The sequence below is a fragment of the Ostrinia furnacalis genome, unplaced genomic scaffold, assembly GCF_004193835.3.
Source record: "Ostrinia furnacalis isolate ACB-3 unplaced genomic scaffold, ASM419383v2 OfSCF7018, whole genome shotgun sequence".
NCBI classification, from domain to species: Eukaryota; Metazoa; Arthropoda; class Insecta; order Lepidoptera; family Crambidae; genus Ostrinia; species Ostrinia furnacalis.
In genome coordinates, this window is record NW_021137257.1 from 362,120 (window position 1) to 383,685 (window position 21,566).

The 21,566-nt window shown below is 36.3% G+C and overlaps 1 protein-coding gene across 3 annotated transcripts; it reads left to right on the plus strand.

The window, feature by feature from the left end:
- Positions 1–405: 405 nt before the first annotated feature.
- On the plus strand, positions 406–19,843 carry LOC114363215 (ATP-binding cassette sub-family A member 1). 3 transcript variants are annotated; one of them, XM_028318876.1, is made up of 31 exons: positions 406–560; positions 1,238–1,458; positions 1,662–1,921; positions 3,580–3,753; positions 4,223–4,467; positions 4,618–4,728; positions 4,837–4,978; positions 8,704–8,883; positions 9,319–9,531; positions 9,884–9,987; positions 10,259–10,391; positions 10,799–11,028; positions 11,464–11,629; positions 12,042–12,275; positions 12,563–12,704; positions 12,788–12,897; positions 12,974–13,362; positions 13,441–13,650; positions 13,737–13,841; positions 13,978–14,149; positions 14,394–14,519; positions 14,601–14,724; positions 15,034–15,155; positions 15,885–16,009; positions 16,347–16,530; positions 16,756–16,917; positions 17,348–17,505; positions 17,615–17,711; positions 18,069–18,260; positions 18,685–18,787; positions 18,915–19,095. In XM_028318876.1, the coding sequence occupies exons 2-31, from the start codon at positions 1,247–1,249 to the stop codon at positions 19,093–19,095; spliced, it is 5,106 nt and encodes a 1,701-aa protein (XP_028174677.1). In that variant the 5' UTR covers positions 406–560; positions 1,238–1,246. The 3 variants fall into 3 exon arrangements, with proteins under 3 accessions (XP_028174677.1, XP_028174679.1, XP_028174678.1); XM_028318878.1 differs by having other exon boundaries at positions 406–539; XM_028318877.1 differs by lacking the exon at positions 406–560 and having other exon boundaries at positions 1,247–1,458; positions 18,915–19,843.
- The last annotated feature ends 1,723 nt before the right edge of the window (positions 19,844–21,566 follow it).

Consider the following 21,566-nt stretch of genomic DNA (forward strand, 5'->3'; position numbering starts at 1 on the left):
CGAGAGTCATCACACAAGCAAAGCATGGATTGGTATCATGAAGCTAAAGAATCAGAATTGGTATTGACGTATTTATTTTATTGGTATACAATTAGTCGCGCTGAGCGTATTCTGACCATAAAGTTAATATTCCTTCGGAAGGAATATTAACTTTATGATTCTGACAGATATTTTGAATGTTGTGTAATTTTGTATTCAAATATTAGTATTTGTATAATTTGTGATTATTTTTTCACCTCAACTTTTAATGTGCGAGGCGACAAAAAATATTTTACTCAGTGCATCTAAAAGATTTTTTTATCATTTTTCTTTTTTACAATCTAAAATATTTTGTTGTACCGTGTATTATTGAGTTTCCTGAAGAAAAAAAAACATTTTCCTATTTATTTTGACAGTTGTATTTTAGTGGTCGGGGAGGATGTATGTCAAACTTGTGTTTTTTTCTCAATAGGATTAATTTTGCGTAATTTATTGTATCGTTTGAATTACTAGCATTTTATTCAGGAACTGCTAAAATATGCGACAATTTTAAGTGCTGTGTGAGTGAAATTGTAACCACGGTATTGTATTTCATAAAAATATTTCTGTTTCTTAATTTTTATGCTTTGTTGTCCTAATATTCTCATCAAATTATTATTATACACAAATAAAAAATCGATTAAAAGTGACGCAGGCCTTTCATCAAAGAGGTATTGTATTTGTTTATATCGTGTAAAACAGTGTTCAGCGATGGCGCACTGAAATCTATTTTTGATTCAACTGTTGGAAGACTAAAAAACTACGCACTCTAGAAATTTTACTTCCATTTGCTACTCTACACGATGTTATAATAACGTTTGATCGGATTGATTTATAGTACCCACCTCGTTTTATGTTTGGCCTTGTATCACCTGAGTTGGTCTCTTAAACATAATTTGGAAACATTTGATCAGGAATGCACAATCGCGTTAATTACTTACAGATGGCTAGATAGTCAGCATATTAACTTAAATTATGTTTACATGCTGTTCTACTTGAGTTTACTTCAGTTTAGTAAGATTATGTGCATAGTCATAATGTTGGCAAAAACAATTTTTGCAAACTCATTTTATGGATTCCAAAGAATTATGTGTTTTTGTTTAGCCTCAAATTCCTAAAATGTGATTAATACTATTATACAATATTCTAATATTAATTTGTTGTTAATATTGGCTGACTCTACATTAATCTAATTTATTTAAACCTACTTTATTTTTAGGATATCATTATGCCTGCTTATGAGAAGTTAAACCTTCTTATATGGAAGAACCTCCTACTACAAAGGAGGCACAAATGGCAGACTTTATTTGAAATTGCTTCACCTGTTATATTTTCATTATTTCTTATACTTGTAAGATGTTTGGTGGACCCCCAATCAAAACCAGCTATTTCATATCCACCATTCCAACCTACTTATTTCAACATGAGTGGTCAAAGCCTGTGAGTAATTTTTATATTTTATTTATTTTAATAATTGATAATATGTTGCTTTTGTAATTTGAGTCATTTGCTTTACCAAATGTTGCAATATTCATTCCATCATCAAATCACACATTATTGAGTTTTTATTTCTAATACTATAACCTTGCTTAAATGGGGAAGTAATAATGAAAATGCTTTTATTTGTATTGTCTCTATTTTAGAGGGAATCTCACAACTACCAAAAGGGAAGGGACTTTAGCATTTTCTCCTGAGAATCCTCTGACCAGAAAAGTGACTGAAGATGCTATGGCAACAGTGGCATTGGACAATCTCAATGGCTTACTGGCTCTATTATTTGACACTAAAATGTTACCTCAGCCTAAGGGTTTCAAGAATGCAGCTGAAATGGGGGTGGCTTTGACTCAACCCAATATTATGAATCAAATTCTAGTTGGAATCCAGTATGATGACAGTATGGCAAGTAAGTTGAATTAAAGTTGCTGTACATATCACCTAAATACAGACCTCTCTAGCTTTTGCCCACTACTTTGCCTGGGTGGATTTAATATTGTTATAAATTTCAGCCTTTATCTTGATAATCAGCTGTAATTATAAAAAAAAATACTGTAAAGTTTCATTAAACCCGTTCAGTAGATTTTATGTGAAAGAGGAACAAACATCCATCTTTTGCCCGCGTTAATTTCGGTCTGTCTCAGAACGTTAATATCGCGCGAGTATCCCCTTTCTAAAAACCGGCATAAATACTAAGATATCTTATGTATTCCCTGGGTGAGACTCGCGAACTATCTAACTGTATCTCTACTAACATTCATCTAAATCGATTCAATGTTTTAAGTATATTCTTTATCACAGTAATAAATCGCGAGCTTCTTATACTTTTAGATTAAAGATTAACTCATTTCCCCTTTCTGAATGCACACTGCAGATGTAAATTCATATTTTGCAAACATACAATATTACGATTATGATTTCGTAATCCTGCGCCGTTTCTATGGTTAGTCGGTATTAACAGGACCGTTTATAAGAAATAAATAATAATATAGAGATCCAAAAAACTGTCGTGTGAATGTTAAACCAAAACTCCCACATTATGGCAACATCCCGAAATAAAAACGACAACGGACACGGAAACGGCCCTGTAAACAGAAATCAGTTCACACAGATAGATATACCCCATACTTAATACTTTAATACATAGCTTACTGATTGATTATAGTATTTTTTCATATAGGTACGAGGGGCGGCTGAAAAGTTTTGAGCCTAGGCTATTAAAAATGCCGATAGAAAAGTATAAAAAATATATTTTTCTATTTAATCTCCCTCTACTACAACGGACTTCTTACATTTGTGTAAAAGAGCTTTTAACCCACTGAAAAAAAATTCGCAATCTTTGCCTTCGAAATGAGCCTTTAACGCCGCCTTCATTTCTTTGTCACTCAAAAATCTTCGTTCCTGGAGGACTTTTTTCCAATTTGAGAATTAGACAAAATAGCTAGGGATTCGGACTAAACTGTGTGGTGGGTGATTAATTTCTTGAAATCCAGTATTACCCGGGGCAAGTCATGCAACATGCGCGGTGTGCACGGGCGAATTGTCTTGCAATAACAGATTTCCTTTCACCAGTTTGCCTCTTAATATTTCAACAACCACTTGACGTACTCTTATCAGCGGTACAGCCTATCTGCATTTACGTTTTACAAGGGGCCGATTACGATGTTAGAAAAGCTAACATAGGACTAGGTATTATGGATTGTACGCCTCCATAAACTTTAAATAGGTACGTGAAGAATCTATTATGTTTCTTTGATCATCCGATGTCCCCTCCGTCAATCAATTGTCAAGCATTATGATGTGAAGCTGTACCTATTAACATTTTGTAAATCACAGACACCTACTACCTACATGTAACACGCAAATTTTCTATAGTGCCTACTCGTAATAGAAATTAGAAAAAAAAACAGAATCGCTACATGCATAATATGCATACTATGGCCAGAAATTGAAAACGGCTACATCAATTCGAACTTTGATAAATCCGAGGAAAGTTCCTATCAAAATTTAAAATCTGTAATCCACGCGAGCAGAAGTCGCCTTTTCTTAAAAATACGAACATTTCAGATGCATCCAAATGGCCAGATGACATAGTAGTAACGCTCAGGTTCCCAGCCGTCATGAGAACTCCCATGGTGGAACACCCTCTTAGAGCCAGCTGGAGGACCAACCTTTTATTCCCTTTGTTTCCTCGACCAGGACCTCGAGATGCTGATGATATGTACGGTGGAAAAACTCCTGGTAAGTTTTATTTTCCTCAATTTCAACCTATAAAGCAGCTTTGCGCGTCATTTGTTATAAAGTTTTCATTTTTATTTAGAGAAACTTGCGAAAGTTTCAAAGGTATATTCACATTAAAGTTTTCGTGTAGCAGAGAAAATACTATAGTACTTACCTACTTACGTATTTGTACTTCAGTATGTTGTAACTGTAGGTATAACGAAGAATGTATTGTTCTATAAAGTAAATAGGTAAGTAGTTCATTTGTTTCCTTGACTTACAACCGTTTGAGGTTAGTAGGTACGCCTAAGTATCAAACTTTAACCTCAATAAATTCTCGATTGTACGTAAGTATCTTTCCTATACATGTCGTTTTCTTTAATGAAGGCGGGCTGAAAAATACGCCATTAACTAAGTCCTAATTTCGTATAGAGACGTACCTACTTAAATATCAACTCTATACTAACATTTACTTTGCTCATTATTTTAGGTTATTCTCCCGAAATGTTTCTCGCCGTGCAACACGCCGTTTCGAAAGAGATCATAAAACAAAAGTCAGGAAAACCTCTTGACACAAAAGTTTATCTGCAGCGGCTGCCACAGTCCGCGTACAGAAATGACGACCTGCTAATAGCTCTAGAAAGATTCATTTCCATGATAATAATGCTGTGTTTCGCTTACACTTTCGTCAATACTGTTCGAGTAGTCACTGCAGAGAAAGAACTACAGCTGAAGGTAAAAATTATGTTTCAATTTTAAATAACAACGAGGAAAACACGATTTATAATAATTATGCAATGCGAAAGTTTAAAGTGATCATTATAATTTTCTAGCCTTTTAAAATCACTCAAGGAGAACCGCTTCAAATATTTTCTTTTCTTTTAGGAAACAATGACAATTATGGGTTTACCTTCGTGGCTTCACTGGCTTGCGTGGTTTATTAAACAGTTCTCTTTCCTTTTGATATCGGTCGTCCTTATGGTTATATTATTTAAGGTAAGTGTTCAAAGACAGAATATCTATATAGATCATGGATTTTTCAGATGTTTTACGTGAACTGAATTTTCAATTTCAGTTCGTCATTGAAACTATGTATGTTTTTAGATCCCGTTCAACTCAACGAGTAGTGGTGACCGATACGCTGTGCTAACATTCACGCCATGTTCAGTTCTGCTGTTCTTCATGGTTCTCTTCGTAATCGCCTCTCTGGCTTTCTGCTTTATGGTTAGCGTATTTTTCACCAGAGGTACGTTGTGAATTTACTATTCTTTATTCTACTTTGTTATTGATCCCCATTCCCTATGAAATCTGAAAAATAATGTACTGTACGTAATATTCGCTATCTGCATATTAACGTGATCGAAGTTCACCGTAAAGTATTTTCCCCCGTGTCCTTTATGCCCTGTATTAAATGTCTCAGTGTAGTTTTGACAAGCAACACACAAGGGTTAAGTTGTGAAGCAATGGACATGGCGCACAATTTTTGTTGAAGATGCCAAAAAATACTACAAAAAATTAGTCTGAATACTGCATTTTTACTTTTTTGATATTTTTAAAAATGACTGAAATGTTCAAGCTCAAAGTGCGCTCTTCCGCTAGGAGCGATTTTCCGCGCGGAATTTGAAAATGTGACGTAGTAACCAAGCTCAAAGTGCGCTCTTCCGCTAGGAGCGATTTTCCGCGCGGAATTTGAAAATGTGACGTAGTAACATGAAAAGCTGCATGTAAGATATTATCTGTGTACAATGGTTAGAATGGTTAGTAGGGGAGCCGAAGCGGGGATTTCGGGACTTACTAAAGAGTGGCAGACTAACATACAAGGAAATACTTTGTACCTGGTTGATTACCTTTAAGTATGAATTTTTGACATAAAACGGCATTAGTTCTTATGCCTCTCACCCAAAAAATACCTCAAACTTTGAGTGACGAGCCTAGATGGAGGACACATGAAATTGAACTTCTGCTTCTTCATTGATAAAGACTTATCATTTACCATACCTTATCATTTTGTATTCCATTTTCAAGTCACTTTTTTTTCGCTTACTGTTTAAACAAAACGTGGGATTTTTTTAAAACTCAGGTCTTTTGAACGCACATCTGAACGATGTCTGGTTTTAATTTCTTCAGTTACTCCGTGACCCCCCCCCCCCTATCTATCATTTACCGTCATCCGCAGACCAACCCCCCCCCCCCTAATTTAGAATGACGTAATATATGGACGGCCCCAAAGTGTTCCGGGAGTTTTGAAAATCGGTGATTAAAATAGATTTTGCTATGCTCTCTGTTAGTTAAGTGTGATTGCCGCGCTCGTTGCGAAATTGGAAAAATGCTACCTTAGAGAAGATTTTTGATAGTTACATTCTTTCCTATTTCGTCGTTACAGCCAAATGACGTTCACTGCTGGACAAAGGCGAGAGGCCTTTGGGTTTTCCATAGGTTTTTCATAAGGAACAGTCCTGCGCTGCCCGCATTCAGGTTCTTCCCGCGACCTTTACCAGATCGTCGGTCCACCTAGTAGGAGGCCTGCCCATGCTACGTCTTCCAGCCCGTGATCGCCACTCAAGAAATTTTCTGCCCCAACTCTGTCTGTCTCTACGAGCTATGTGTCCCGCCCACTGCCACTTGATTTTAGTAATTCTGCGTGCTATGTCGGTCACTTTGGTTCTCCTGCGGATCTCCTCGTTCTGATTCGATCACGCAGGGAAACCCCGAGCATAGCCCGCTCCATAACCCTTTGGTTGACCTTGAGCCTTCTTATGAGGCCCATAGTAAGCGACCACGTTACAGAACCTTAAACTTTCCTATTTATTTCACGACTAGCTTTTGCCTGCGGCTTTACCTGCGTGAAATTTAGTGTCACAGATCGGCATAAATTATAGCCTATAATATGTTATTCTGGGTTACAAACAAAACAATAATATTGTACAGTTTCAACAAAATCCGTTGAGTACATTTGCGTGAAAGAGTAACAAACCTGAGACACAGGAATCTTCCTAGTTCAGGTATCAACCCACCAACATTCTTACTTTTTGTTTTTCCTGATTGTTTGTTATCATAATATTATCTGTTATGTTGGTGAGAAATAAACATTACTTTACTTTATTTTAAACTTCCAGACATCTAAACTTTCGCATTTATAATATTAGTAGGATACAATTATGTAATGTAGAAACAAACGAGACAAAAAAAAATTATATTTTTTAATACTTCAGCATATTTAGGACACCCGGCAGCGTGTCCTGCCATGATCAAAGAAAAAATAACTCGCAATTTAGCAGGTACATTAATTTGACTGTTTCACAACTCTAAATCTATTTAACTTACATTACTAACAAATAATACTGGACTATTTACCCGTTATTGAGCACAGAGTCACAAACTTGGTTATTTTTCCTGAAAATTTATATTTAAGTGCATAAATGTAAAAATGGCTTCATACTGCACATAATTGGCAATAGGTGGCATAATAATGGTTACTTTTTTAGCGCCTAGTTTGAAATGTGATTGAACGATGACAACTAACAACAGTTGTCAGTTAGATAAAATTTTATTTTAGTTGGAAAAAGACAAAAAGTGGTAAATGGGTTAACGTGCAGGGGCTGCAAAATCATGTTGTGACGTCACGCGCGAATATTGGAAATTTTTGATAATTTTAAAATGTCCGTAAACTTCTCGAGGCTCTATCTTCGGTAATACTGGATGGATTGAGGTGAAATAAAAACTAGTGTAATGTGTGTGATCTAAACTTTAAATTAAGTCATAATTTAACTTAATATTACAACTTATGCGTGTTGTCCATTCGGACCTTATAATAAGCAGTTTGTAGAGTCACGCAAACGCAACCAACCGGCTACACGGCTACGTAATAAATAACTACATCTTATTATTTAATGACGTACTGCTGTCTAGGAAAATCGTCTTAGAAATATTCGACTGTATCCTTCTTTATTCATCATGTTGGAATGCCAGCGTGAGTGAGAGAATCCAAGCATTCACGAATTGGTAGAGTCACATCCCTATATCAACCCATCTGCATTGCTGGTAATTGATGATGATTGTATCAATTGAGATGCGGGTAATTAAACCTATGAAGAGAACTCACAGCGATCATTGTGATTTGAATGCCCATTAACCCAAGAATGCAACTCTTTGTTTTGTGTCCGTATCAAATGATAACTAGTTGGTGGTACAAATCAAATGCGAAGACGTCAAGAAATACGATGACATGAATCGACGTTTTTACCTACAACCTATGTAGGAAACAATCGATGCGATTGACGATGTTCCACCACACATTGACAAATATCAATAACGGTTTCTAGTTAATAGCACTATTCAAAGAGTCTTGCTTTGTTAGAGGCATTCAATAAATTCTTCTTTAGTGAAAATAATTTACGTGCACTTTTCAGGAACCGAATATGTTTGTTTTTAGAATAAAAATTACACATCATTGAACAAGCGTCAGAAATTGTATAAATATAAAGCATATTCATATATCTAAGAATAAGGCTTCCTTAAGCAATTAAGAACGTGAAACATCGCCTCTATAATAATACATTATGGGAAAAAATGTCAGCTGTAAGAGCGACCGTGAACTAATCGATTTCATAGATACATAAAGATTGATAAATTGTAGGCTCTACAAACAACTCATTTAATTGAAAACATTAACACATTAACTTTAGCAGTAACATCATATTATTAGGTAGGACAATGACAATTTCAACAAGCCTAAAATAACTTCATTTAACAAAAAAAATCAAGGTCACGACTACCGCATGACCAGTCAATCAACTTATTTGTTTTATTTGAATGTCAACGTATCAGTTATGTTACTTTTTATAGATTTATGTTTCTTAACTCATAACAAAATTTTGTTTTAAAGTTCTGTCAAGTCTTTAAAATTGTTTCCTTGAAATGAACTCAGGTAGCGTGTAATTAAGTAGGTTGTTATCTAATGACCGTTTGCAGCCAACACGGCCGCGTCATTCATGGGTCTGGCGTGGTTCTCCACCTACTCGGTGTTCATGCTCACACAAGTGCTGTACGAAGACATAAGCCTGACCACTAAACTGGTGCTAAGCTTGATATCCAACACTGCCATGGGGTATGCCTTTCAGATGATCATCATGTGTGAAGGTACTTCGAGAGGTACGTTTAAAAATGTAATTTCATTATTTTAATTGAAAGAACCTCATTTTGATGATAAACGATCTTTCGTCATTGTTGTGTCTTTCTATGAAGGGCGTGACGCATACAGAATACGTAAATATTTAACCATGACATTTTGAAATAATTGATAGAGAATTATTTGCAGGTTAAAGTTTCTGTCTATTAATTTACTGGCTTGAAAACAATGCTTCACTAGCCCTGAATAAAATATGAAGTAACATCAGTATGATGCAGCATTTTTATTAAAATACCTAATTAGAGCTGTCAATTAAACTGATATTCACGTGAATCAATGACGCGGTTCTGATAGTTTTCCGACTAGGCTACAATGTTTAAGTCTCATGTCATGAAGGACAGATTTAAATGCCTTTTAATCATATTTAATTATTATAAAGAATCTCAATTGGTTAACAGGTCTACAGTGGAGTGAGTTTTTCAGTCCGGTGTCTTACCACGATCAATATAAACCAGCGCATGTGGCTCTCATGTTGGTAGTAGATGCCATACTCTACATGCTGATTGCTATGTACGTGGAAAAGATACGACCTGGACTCTATGGAGTTCCGCTGCCATGGTACTTTCCATTTACTAAAAGTTTTTGGATGCCTAACAAAAATAAAAAGGCTGGTTAGTATGTAAATTGTAGCCTCAAATTATTATCAATATTAGTATTACAAAAGTATAAACCATTGAAAATGTTATGTAATTCAGTTAACATAATAAAGTTTCGCCTTGAACATCGATTTTGTGATGTATTGGTAGATGATATTTTGTCAGTTGTTTGTAACTAATCTAAGAATTAGTGAAATTAAGCAATATATTCAAAGGCTTCACTGAAGTTGACTGTCTACCAAACTAATAACACCAGGTTATCGACATACAATTTTATTGTGATATCGGTATTACATATTTCTACAATTCCTATTAATTTTTAGTTGATTGGTAATTTAAATATAACTCAATTTGCATGTTATCGCAGAATTGACCAAAAAAGAAGGTGCAGATTTAGAATACAACGATGCTTTGCTAAAAGTGGTTCATGATGAAGAACCGAAAGGAGTGCCAATGGGTGTTAATATACAAGTAAGAATTATTCATGTTTACAAACCTAGACAATATTTCATGTCCCTTTATAGTAGGTACAATAAACACGATAATATGTTTGATGGTATCTATCTCTAATGTGGTAATATTAAAAATAATAGATTTATGGCCGTAACACATTTTCCGAACGTTATTATTTACGGTAAAATACAATTGAAAAGTTTAAAAGTAGCGATGACTGTTTATTATTCACGAATGTAATATAATTTTTGTAGGTACCAATTTCTGAGATTTATTTTTATTGTTCCAGAACTTAACCAAAATCTATAGTGGTCGTAAAAAGGCTGTGGATAATTTAAACCTTAGGATGTATGAAAATGAAATAACAGTATTATTAGGTCATAATGGTGCAGGAAAAACTACTACAATTTCTATGCTGACAGGTAAGTAACAAGTTCTCGATACAGGTAACAGTTAAAGTAATATTTTAGAAGTTTGATTTTTGTGTGTAAGATTGTGTTTATTAAACCAATTAGACTGTTTTGCAAACTTTTTTATGTTCCTGCAATAAATCATCTCATTCAGACACCGAACTTTCATAGCAATATCCAAAATGCAATTACGACTATGACTACGACTTGTCAATAACACTTTAGTGTTATTGACAGAAGATAAGATATTAGATACTGGAAAATAAATTGCTAGTTTTGTTGGGGCCCTAATTCTAGCAGGATAACAAAGTCCCGCCGATAATAAACTTATACAAAACCGGCTTATTTTTTGCACATTTTCCTGTGTGGTTTCCGGGTGCGACACAGGCTTCGCTGTGGCTAAATAATAATAATTTCAGGTATGGTCCCACCTTCGTCGGGATCGGCGACGATCAACGGGTACAATATAGTCAGCGAGACGGAACTGGCGCGCAAATCCCTGGGGATATGCCCCCAACATAATGTGCTGTTTCCGGACCTGACTGTCGCTGAACACATCATCTTCTATTCGAGGTTGAAAGGGGTGCCCGAAAACAAAATCAACGAAGAGGTCAATCATTTCGTGAAGCTACTAGAGTTGGAACAAAAGGTAGGCTTATTATTGCGGAAAACACATTACTTAGATGATCCCATTCTAAAAATAGTTGTTATTATCCTCCATACAGAATTGTAACTAGAGGTGATAGATACACTTAATTATGCCTTTATTGTCACACAAGATACCTTAGCCCTGCTGCAGGATTTAATGGGCGCGTAAAAGTATAATATAGTTCTTGCAGTTGCAACTCGCGAAGGCGAGTGAGCTTTACTTGTGTGTGTACGTATACATGCACAAAACGATAGTGTAATGTCTATCAAAACTTTAAAAAAACGAGCCACCATAGTAGATGTATCTAAAGCTCACTCGCTTTCGTGAATTGCAAGAACTATACCTAATAATGATGTTTGACTCAATGAGTAAACTACTTTGGAAAACAACTAAAATTGATTGAATTAAATATACCTCAATTGACATTTTTACCAGAGGGACGTGGTCTCAGACAACTTATCGGGTGGTCAGAAGCGACGGTTGTCGGTAGGCGCGGCGATGTGTGGCTCCTCCCGAGTTGTCTTGCTCGATGAACCTACTTCGGGTCTCGACCCTGCTGCCAGACGAGCTTTGTGGGACCTACTACAGAAGGAGAAAAAAGGTGATCTCTTAAAAGTCATTTTAAACATGTAGTTTGCTCTGTATCTTGCCTAAAAACACGTGCGCGGTTCAACACTCAATTATTTTATCAAAACTCATTTGTGTACTAGGTTCATGGCTTTTAATTTGGCTATTAATAGCCTTCAAGAAAACCACATAATATGGGTCGTTATCCTCACTAACCGGTTGCGGTTAGTCAATTTGACGTCATAATAACAACAATGCAATGTGTCATAAAAGATAAATCACTGATTCATTCATTTCCAATCACAAAAGTTTATACATGTTATGAACACTTCTAGGATATAATGATTCTGATTCTTGATCCAATGTAATTTCTAAATCAAAAGGCACAATTAACTACCGTTGTAGCAGTTTGTCAAAAATATTTATTTCTGTCTGATATTTGTCAGGTCGAACAATGATCCTGACGACTCACTTCATGGACGAAGCCGACGTACTCGGCGACCGCATAGCGATAATGTCCGGGGGCCGTTTGCAATGCGTCGGCACGCCGTATTTCCTCAAGAAACACTACGGCATAGGATACAAGCTCACTATCGTGAAAGGAGAGAACTGCAATGTTGAAGATGTGACACGATTTTTCAAGACTTATGTACCTGATCTTAAAGAAAACACTAATATAGGTAAGACTATTTTAACTATCACACGTTGACATTGTGGTATAATGAAGATCGATTAAATAAAACACGCAAATCAAGACTTTTTCTGACCGATCCAATTAGGATAATTGCTTGATGGAATTAAAAACTGCACGTGTGGTGAATCTTCAAAAATGTTCCATAAATAGCACACCTACACTTAAGCAAAAAATTATACTTCTACCGTATTTGCAACTTTACGTCATTCAAGGCCGAGAGCCTGTAAACTTTTGAATGACTCTAGTAACTTTTTTTGCTTGTCTTGTTCATAGGTTCCGAACTAACGTACATCTTGCCAAATGACTATGTTAGCAAATTCCCCGATATGCTCAAAGAATTTGAGAACAAAAGAGAATCTTTGCATGTATCCAGCTATGGCTTATCAGTCACTAGTTTGGAAGAAGTATTTATGAAGTAAGTCTCAGTACATTTTTAAGAGCTTTGTGTATATTTTTGTTAACTTTAGTATTGACATTCGTGATATTTTTAATTTCAAGGGCGGGTGCAGAGGACAATGACATATCGTCCGCTAAAAGAAATAACTATGTGGGCTTACACAATAATGACTGCGCGGTCGTGCCTGTAGACGGTCATATTAATACTATAGGTAAAAACTTGTTACGACTTAAATGTTTCACGTATAAAGATCATATTGCTTTATCATTATTGTCTTTTATTTTTAGCTGACACGGAGCCGCTGCAAAAAGTCAGGGGATTCAGATTACTCAAGAATCACATCAAAGCAATGTTTCTCAAATTGTCGTATAATACAATGAGAAACAAGTTAACCGCCTTTATACAATTCGTAACGCCTATAATAAACATAACTATATCTGTAATAATAGCAAGATCATGGAAATTTATGTCTCAATTGCCACCGCTAACCCTGAGCTTGGAAAGTGGGTTCCGGGAAACACAGACTCTTATGTCACAAGTAGCTAATTTGTCAGACAGCAGCGTAGAAGCTAAAGCCATGAATACATTCAAAGATTATTTCAAAACTTCCACATACCCTGGAATGCAGCTTGCTGACATTGGAACTATGGATTTGGGAAAGTTTTACTTGAAACTTGTAAGTGGATTATCTAAAAAAATTAATTAGCTTATCATCTATGTTGATGTTAAAGTATGAGTATATTTATCTTTACAGAGTGCAGAGAACCTTGCCCGTGTTAGGTATGAAAATTTAGTAGGAGCTACTTTCGCTCCGAATCGTATTACAGGCTGGTTCAGTAACTATGGGTACCATGACTCTGCCATCTCACTCGCACTAATCAACGACGCTATAATACGTGCTGTAGCGCCTGGTAGCTCTTTGAAGATTGTAAATCATCCTTTACCTTATTCTATAGAAAACTTGGTACGTGAACAAACTAAGATGAATTCACATCTGTCTGTATAAACAAATAACGAATTTCATAAACTTACCTGTTACGTGCTTTGTAGGTCCGAGTTATGGCATCTGGCAGCAGTATGGGGTTTCAGTTTGCATTTAACATTGGATTTTGTATGGCCTTCGTTACATCATTCTTGGTGCTATTTGTGATTAAAGTAAGTTTACGTAAATATTTGTTCTACTTTTTTACAAAATGTTTCAAGGTGCCTAAATAGAATTAGAATAAAATGAAATACTTATGTAAGACGTTATCTATTTCCAATTTATGAACATCTCATCTTTTCTTACCAGGAACGCATAAGCGGTGCGAAGCTCCTCCAACGCGTCTCAGGCGTTCGACCTGCCGTGCTTTGGGGCACTGCCTTCATATGGGACTGGATATGGCTGCTGTTAATATACTTCTGTATCGTCATAACTCTGGCATGTTTTCAAGAGAATACACTCTCTACACCATCCGAATTAGGTGAGTAAAAATTTACAACATGCACGTCCCATGGTAATTTTTGAGATATAATTACTAGTTTATCTACTAAAGTTGCCAAACAGTCCAAAATAATATCACTCGTAATTATTTTTCTGTCACTTGTCTTTGCCCTTGCCCTCCTGTTTTCATGTGTGAATTGATTACTTCCGTTCTGATTTTTATTCTTTATGTAAATGTAAGACCGAAAATATTTTTTTACATTTTATTTTTATTTTGTTTGTAGGAAGGGTGTTGTTAGTATTGATGGTCTTCTCTTTAGCAACGGTACCTTTGCACTATTTGGCATCATTTTATTTTGAAGCGGCAGCAACTGGGTTCTCAAAGATGTGTTTCATGAACATATTTTGTGGTAAGTCTTCATACAATACAATCTATTCTTGCGTGCGATTTTTGTTCAATACGAGTATAACATTTATTTATGCCATTTCAGGTTGTATGCCATTTTTAATTACGGAAGTTTTGCGACTACCAGAAGTAGGCAGCCCTTACTACGCACACTTGTTTGACTGGATCTTTTCACCATTGCCCATTTACTGTATAAGCCGAAGTTTCAGGTATTAACGTCTTATACTCATTTACCGCTTAAAATTCTCATTGTAAGCTAACCTCCTTGAATTTGACTGATTTTGTTTCCCCTTCATATAATTTTCCTAAACTCACTTGTGAAATACGATGAAATCGATATCGATCGCATTTTAAAATAGCGGTGTGAATTGAAAATGAATGAGGTCATTTGAAAATCAAAACACTAGTAACTCTGAAACTGAGAGCAACGACTTTGAAGTGACATGACATCATGGAACCTAAAGGTTTTACCACTTTCTCAATTTCACATTAACCTTATCAAATTCGATACACTATAGGGACATGAGTGTATCGTCGTTCTCAATGATGGCGTGCGACGGTTTGTGCGAGCAGTTCGTAAACATCGACAACTGCACGCGCCACATGATATGCACCAAGCTCAACATCAGCGTGTGTTGTAGTAAGTGAGTCTTAAGTCTGTGTGTCTTTCTATACTATACCTATTTTATGCTTTTACTATTATAGTGGCAAATCAATAGGTTAATAGACACCTCCAGTAATGACTACGATAATTTTTGCTTTATCTTACTAAACATTTCACATGTTTTTTATCAAATACAACAATAACTTTATATCTATATCTTGGTGTCATAGTACCCTATCGATATACCTAAGCTTAGTGTTCTCGTCACTAATATGCTGAATGATTAAAGCTTCAACCACACCACTGCGTGCAGATCGCCATCGCCGACGCGATCAAAGATGGATGGTTTGGCTGAACCTTTATTTTTTCTTGTATTTGCTCGGTATGTGACATTTGTATAAAAATTACCGGACGTCATTGAAACACTCCTAAAATGAACTTACGTTTTGACTAATGGAATATATCGGTATACAGGGTGGTAGTATACACGACACTGATGCCAAAAATCCATTGTAATTACTTTCATGTGTACTACACCCACTCTTGAGATGGGTGTTGTTTTACAAAACCACACCCTGTATACCGATTTTGCAATATTGTGTAAAAATGCCCGTCAATCGTCGTCTTCCGCAGCGTATGCTTTTCACTTCTTTTTTGTTGTCTTTTTTTGTATTCTCTAGTTGATTGTTTGTGTATATGGCCGTACAAATAATTATTTTTGTAGCACAAATAATTGTTTTAGTATAATCTACGATTTATTTGCAGTCGAAGACGACCCATTTCTGAAGTGGAGTGAACCCGGCATCGGGCGATATCTGTTCATGATGAGTCTAGTTGGAATTTTGGCGCTAACCTTGCTGCTAATCAAAGAGTACAAACTCATGAATAAGGTAAGGAAAAAAGATGTCACCTCACTGTAGTGTAACAATTTTAATTATTTAGCAATGTATTTTATTAATAGCCCTGCTAATGATCATCCATAACAAGAAGGATCAAAAACTGATATGTTTAAATAAGCTACTCCTTGATATGATATATTTGTAAAATTTATTTTAAACATGGTGACCACTAAGTTAAGTATGTTTGCATAGGTAAGTAGTTTTTTCTTTAATTTCTTGCAATGAGTAATTCAAGTAGTGATTTTGCTCGTAACTTCAGGTTCTTTTAAATAAGTCAGCGGGTCTACTATCGATATTCCTATAATTATTATATACTTTTTATCATCAGGTGTTTTACTCGTCAAGTCCGAAGCCGGCGCCGCCGGTATCTTCAGAGGAAGACAGCGACGTGGTAGCGGAGCGCCGCTTTGTCCAAGCGCTCACTAGATCCGAGCTCGGCCAATACAGCCTCGTGTGCAAGGACCTTACCAAGTATTACCAGAAGTTCTTAGCAGTTAACAGGTTGACGTTCGGTAAGTTTATTATTCGGTACTTTTCCATTTAGGAAATAAATTAATGCGGTCTATCTCACTTTAATCCTATGGATGGTCCCTATTAAATTTTCAACCTACACGCCATAATTCAATCCTGCAGGTCAATTTAAAGGTGCACCCCTCTGGGTGTCATTTAATAGGTTTCATATGCAAATTAAATAAATATAGTATATTGAATGTCTATGTATTTTTATGTCCTTACAGCGGTGCGCAAGGCGGAATGCTTCGGGCTTCTAGGCGTGAACGGCGCAGGCAAGACAAGCACTTTCCGGATGCTCACGGGCGATGCTCACATCTCCAATGGTGACGCGCACGTGCACGGGCTATCTATCAAGACCAACATACAAGACGTGCATCGTCACATAGGTACGTTAATAGTAAATAAATAAGGTATAACTATTTAGTGAAGCTTAGATCGCGATCGCGAAAATGATAGTAGTTGAATGCAGGCAACACATTGTGGAAATCCTTGGATGAGGCCCTTGTCCAGCAGCAGACGTAGGTAATTTGGCTGAAACGAACGAATGAAATAAATTGGGAAGGCTAGCTCACGACTGCTGTATTCCAATCGTTGCTCAAAGCTCGCTGCGACGCTCCGCGCCTTTGATATACACTGCAGCGTTGTTCCCAATTTATTTATTTATTACATAAGCTAGCAGGCAGATTATCATCATCGTCAGGTAATATACGTCTGTATTATAAAACACCGATCTTGGTCTTATTTTTAAAAACCGATAAAATTCTGAATCGAGTGTTTACAGCAGTTTCTAAAAGCTTCCAATATCTGTTCACACAGGATACTGTCCCCAATTCGACGCTCTGTTCGACAACCTAACGGCGCGGGAAACGTTGCGTATATTTTGTCTTCTTCGCGGGATACCGCCGAAAACCGGAGCGATGAGAGCATTGCATCTTGCTACGACGCTTGGATTCTTAAGACATTATGATAAGAAAGTAAGTTGCACATTTTTATTACGTTTATCAATGCAATATGTTCGGAAGGTCTCTTTTAACGATGAAAGAAAACTGCATTGGTCTTAATCCAACGTTGTTACATTTACAGGTGCAAGAATGTAGTGGAGGTACTAAAAGAAAAATCAGCACAGCTGTCGCGCTACTTGGCGATTCACCATTAGTTTTCTTAGATGAACCAACGACAGGTAAGATGAAATAGATATTTATTAATTAGTAGCATTTATGATCAGTAATCCAGACAAGAATAAAAAAACAGCGGTATATCTTTGGGTAACCAAATGTTGTATATAGCCTCCGGAAAGTGCTAGCTCATTCGACGTTCATTTTTAAACACATTCGCGAAGAGAACTTTCTGTGCGTAGTACTTATTTATTATTCTGTGGCATAACTATGTAGAATTCTGTGGTAGCGAAACGGTGCGGGAGGGTATTGTTGTTACGTCACATACAAGTCACTACCCGCACCGCTCCACTACCATAAGAACTTACTTCTTACAAAAATACTTCAGTTACAAGAGCTACACTCTCTGCTTTGTTTGCTAGGCATGGACCCAGCATCAAAGCGTCTGGTATGGTCGTGCATAAGCGACGGCGTGTCGGCGGGCCGCAGCATCGTGCTGACGTCACACAGCATGGAGGAGTGCGAGGCGCTGTGCTCGCGCCTCACCGTCATGGTCAACGGCCGCCTGTACTGCCTGGGCCCGCTACAGCACTTGAAGAGCAAGTTCTCCCAAGGTGAGCAGTATGGTCGTGCATAAGCGACACTTATTGTGTTAATTTTCTTGATCATTTTACTTATAGGTCGCGCAATGAGAGTTGAGGCCATTAACGAAAGCAAAGCTTTGTATCTGTATACGCTTGTCGCACTGACGTTTTGCGTAGTTTAATTGAAAAGTGTTTACAATGTGTGATAGCTAGTGTATTCGATATTTGAACTTGAATGTGTAATGTGTTGTGAACTATAAATATTACATCAAATACGTGTTCGCCTCAACTTTCGTTGAGCCCGTATACAGCTATTCTTATTGGCATTATTCGAATTCCAACGGAATCTGGCGTTGTTGTCGTTCTTCTCTTACGCACACTTCCTGATCAATGAATGGCCATATAAAATTTTATTTACCTACAGTTGTAAAAACATTATGTTTGTTTGTTACAGGATACACCCTAATAGTTAAATGCAAAACCGAACCAGATAGAGATAAAAACGTAGCCAATGTAAACCAGTACATTAATGAAAATTTTAGTGATGCGAAACTTATGTAAGTACAACATTATACGAGTAATATGCCGTTTACTCTTGTCCCACCACTATACTACCTGTCCTGTATAGACAGGATCTACGGCTCAAATTAAGCTGGAATAACAAACATTTACTTATTATTACAGTGAAACATACCTCGGAATCAGCACGTACTACCTCAACGACGCAGACTTGCCCTGGTGGCGCGTATTCCACGTGATGGAAGAGGCCAGGACAAAGTTCTCCATAGAAGACTATTCCGTATCGCAGACCACACTCGAACAGGTCTTTCTAAGGTTCACCAGATTACAAGGTAACATTGAATAACATTCGTCGATGAATCCTAGTTTTTGTAAATAAAGACCAGCGGTAGTTTGAGAAATTACGCTTATCTTATAGTTTTATACTCTATGTAATGTATGTACACTTTGTACACCATTGTTTTAAATGATGTGTGTGACGTGCACCAGTGGCGTTGTAGGAAGACGGTCACATACATCATATGTCATATAAATGGCAATTACGACTTGTATTATGAATGGAACCACGATATTAAATCTAACAAGGGATGGGATCGGCACGGGAGGGGTGACATAGACATTAATATGACGTGACAGAGCATAATTTGAAGGAGATCTGAAGTTTCGCTAACGTTTGACGTTACAAAAACACCATACCGTGCCTTTCATCTCAAGCACTGTGACCTATTATTTATTGACCGCTAGACCTATAGTTTACAATGGTTTTGAGCGTCGTTTCAGAATACGAACCTACATAGATCTGATTTTGTTTTCAATTCAACAAATTACACTAGCGCCAATCCCTATTTTCGAGTCTATCCGTTGCCATCGCTCATGATACCATCTTGGTATGTTAGAGAGAGATGGATGGATCTGGGAATACGGACAACTTTGTCCCTGTGACATTAAATCCGGGGATGTTTGTGAAGTGGTATGTTTTTCCGTAATCAAAACGACCTGGGCGGAACGTATTCAATTGTATATTTTAACGTTTTAGGGCTGATTTTTCAATCATCGGATAACTTTTAACTGAAGAATAAGTTTGGCACATTAACAGTTTTAGTATGGGAAATATGTCAAAATGACAAGGTTATTCTTCAGATAAAAGATATCTGACGATTGAAAAATCAGCCCTTAAACTATATTTATTTTTTAATTCAGCAATAAAAAGGATGTACTTATTTGTCACAATAATGATACTTAACTACCTACAGATTAAGCTTTAATAATTACGTTCGTATGATTATATCGATTATACTTTTTAATACAATAGTATTTGAAATTAGTACACCATAACTTTTTAGTACCTACTTTTTAATGCAATGAGTATACTCGTGTGTTTTTGAAATGAAACACATTACGTATGATAAAATGTAGAAACAAACTGTACGTATATAGTAGTATACATAATATAGACAACAAAAGTACCTTATGTGTAGCATTTTATATATCTGTATTTAAAATGACTTTTAGGCACTTATATTTAGGAAATCTATTAAATGTTGTTGTTATCGCATTTGATACTGTTTGGGGGCTGTTGCGCTACGTCTGGTGCCTCGAACTTTTTCTAAATTGAATTGAACTCGAAATGATAAATTTGTTTCAGTACAATGTCGTTAGTAGATAAGTATACATAATATTGTATACTTACTATTTTTGGTAATTTACTTTCACACCATTCGATATAGCGCGTACCTACTTCAGTCGTAATCTTGCCTAAAATCTCGTCCTGAGTTTTTTCTCAATTTAATAGCATTATATTTTAATACTATTATTTTTTTCTATAAATGGTGCAGACCTGACTGAAAATTATTTCTATTGTTTAGTTTTTATACAATAGGAATACAGCCTTGCCGAGACTATGAAGCCATCGGTTTTCTAGATAATCTAACCGATTAGGCCCTAAAAGCCCTTAAAAGTTTGAGACATTTCAATTGGATTCGATTGTAGTATGTGTTGTCTTTTGCGCCATCATTCATGATGCACGGGGTTTCTGTAAGATAGATTTGATTAGACAATCAGCTCAATGACCAGTTTTTTTTCTGTCAGACTCGTAGTTTAATCTACATCAGGTAGTTAGAGTGACTATTATAGATCGTTTCATCTATGAAGACGCGGCTCACCAATTTTTGGTCGAGGGAAGCGCGGGGTGCGGGGAGTTTGATCCGAGAAATCCGAGCGTCTTTATTGTAGTGTGCGTGTGCACTCATGGATAATTTAGCGTGTACCGATAATACTCAAGCATTAGCGGAAGAATGATGGGGCGCGTCTTCGTGAATGAAACGATCTTGAAATGTTTTAATAACTTCGCAGCGACACATTCAATGACGATATTGAAATGTAATTTCAAATAATCTGGTGTCTACCGATGAAATTACTTTATTTCACCTACACAATACACAAATCAAACTTTGAAGATTATTGATATTCTACTTTTACAGCACTCATGCATAGGACGACGTGTACAAATATAATATAGTATAGTTATAATTGCCGTGCTTTAAACATTATTGTATATGATACTAATATGTGTTATTTATTCAAACTATTATGTGATAAATAGTTATATCGGTTATTAAATAATTTGCCATATAGATGTTTGCCATTTCAAATTATGCACATGTACTATGCTCTTTTTTAGTTTGAAAGCTGTGCGTATTTGTATACAATGCAAATGTACAAGTGTGATGTTAATTGTGATCGATTTTTATAGTGCCGTTTTTCAGTACATATTTATTTTAATAATGCTATTTTAAATTACGAACACACGTTCCTATT

Coding starts and splice junctions, on each gene's coding strand:
- LOC114363215 (XM_028318876.1), top strand. CDS start 1,247: ATGCCTGCTTATGAGAAGTTAAACCTTCTTATATGGAAGAACCTCCTA. Junction 15,156..15,884: donor CAACATCAGCGTGTGTTGTA/GTAAGTGAGTCT, acceptor ATTTATTTGCAG/TCGAAGACGACCCATTTCTG. Junction 18,261..18,684: donor GAAGAGCAAGTTCTCCCAAG/GTGAGCAGTATG, acceptor TGTTTGTTACAG/GATACACCCTAATAGTTAAA.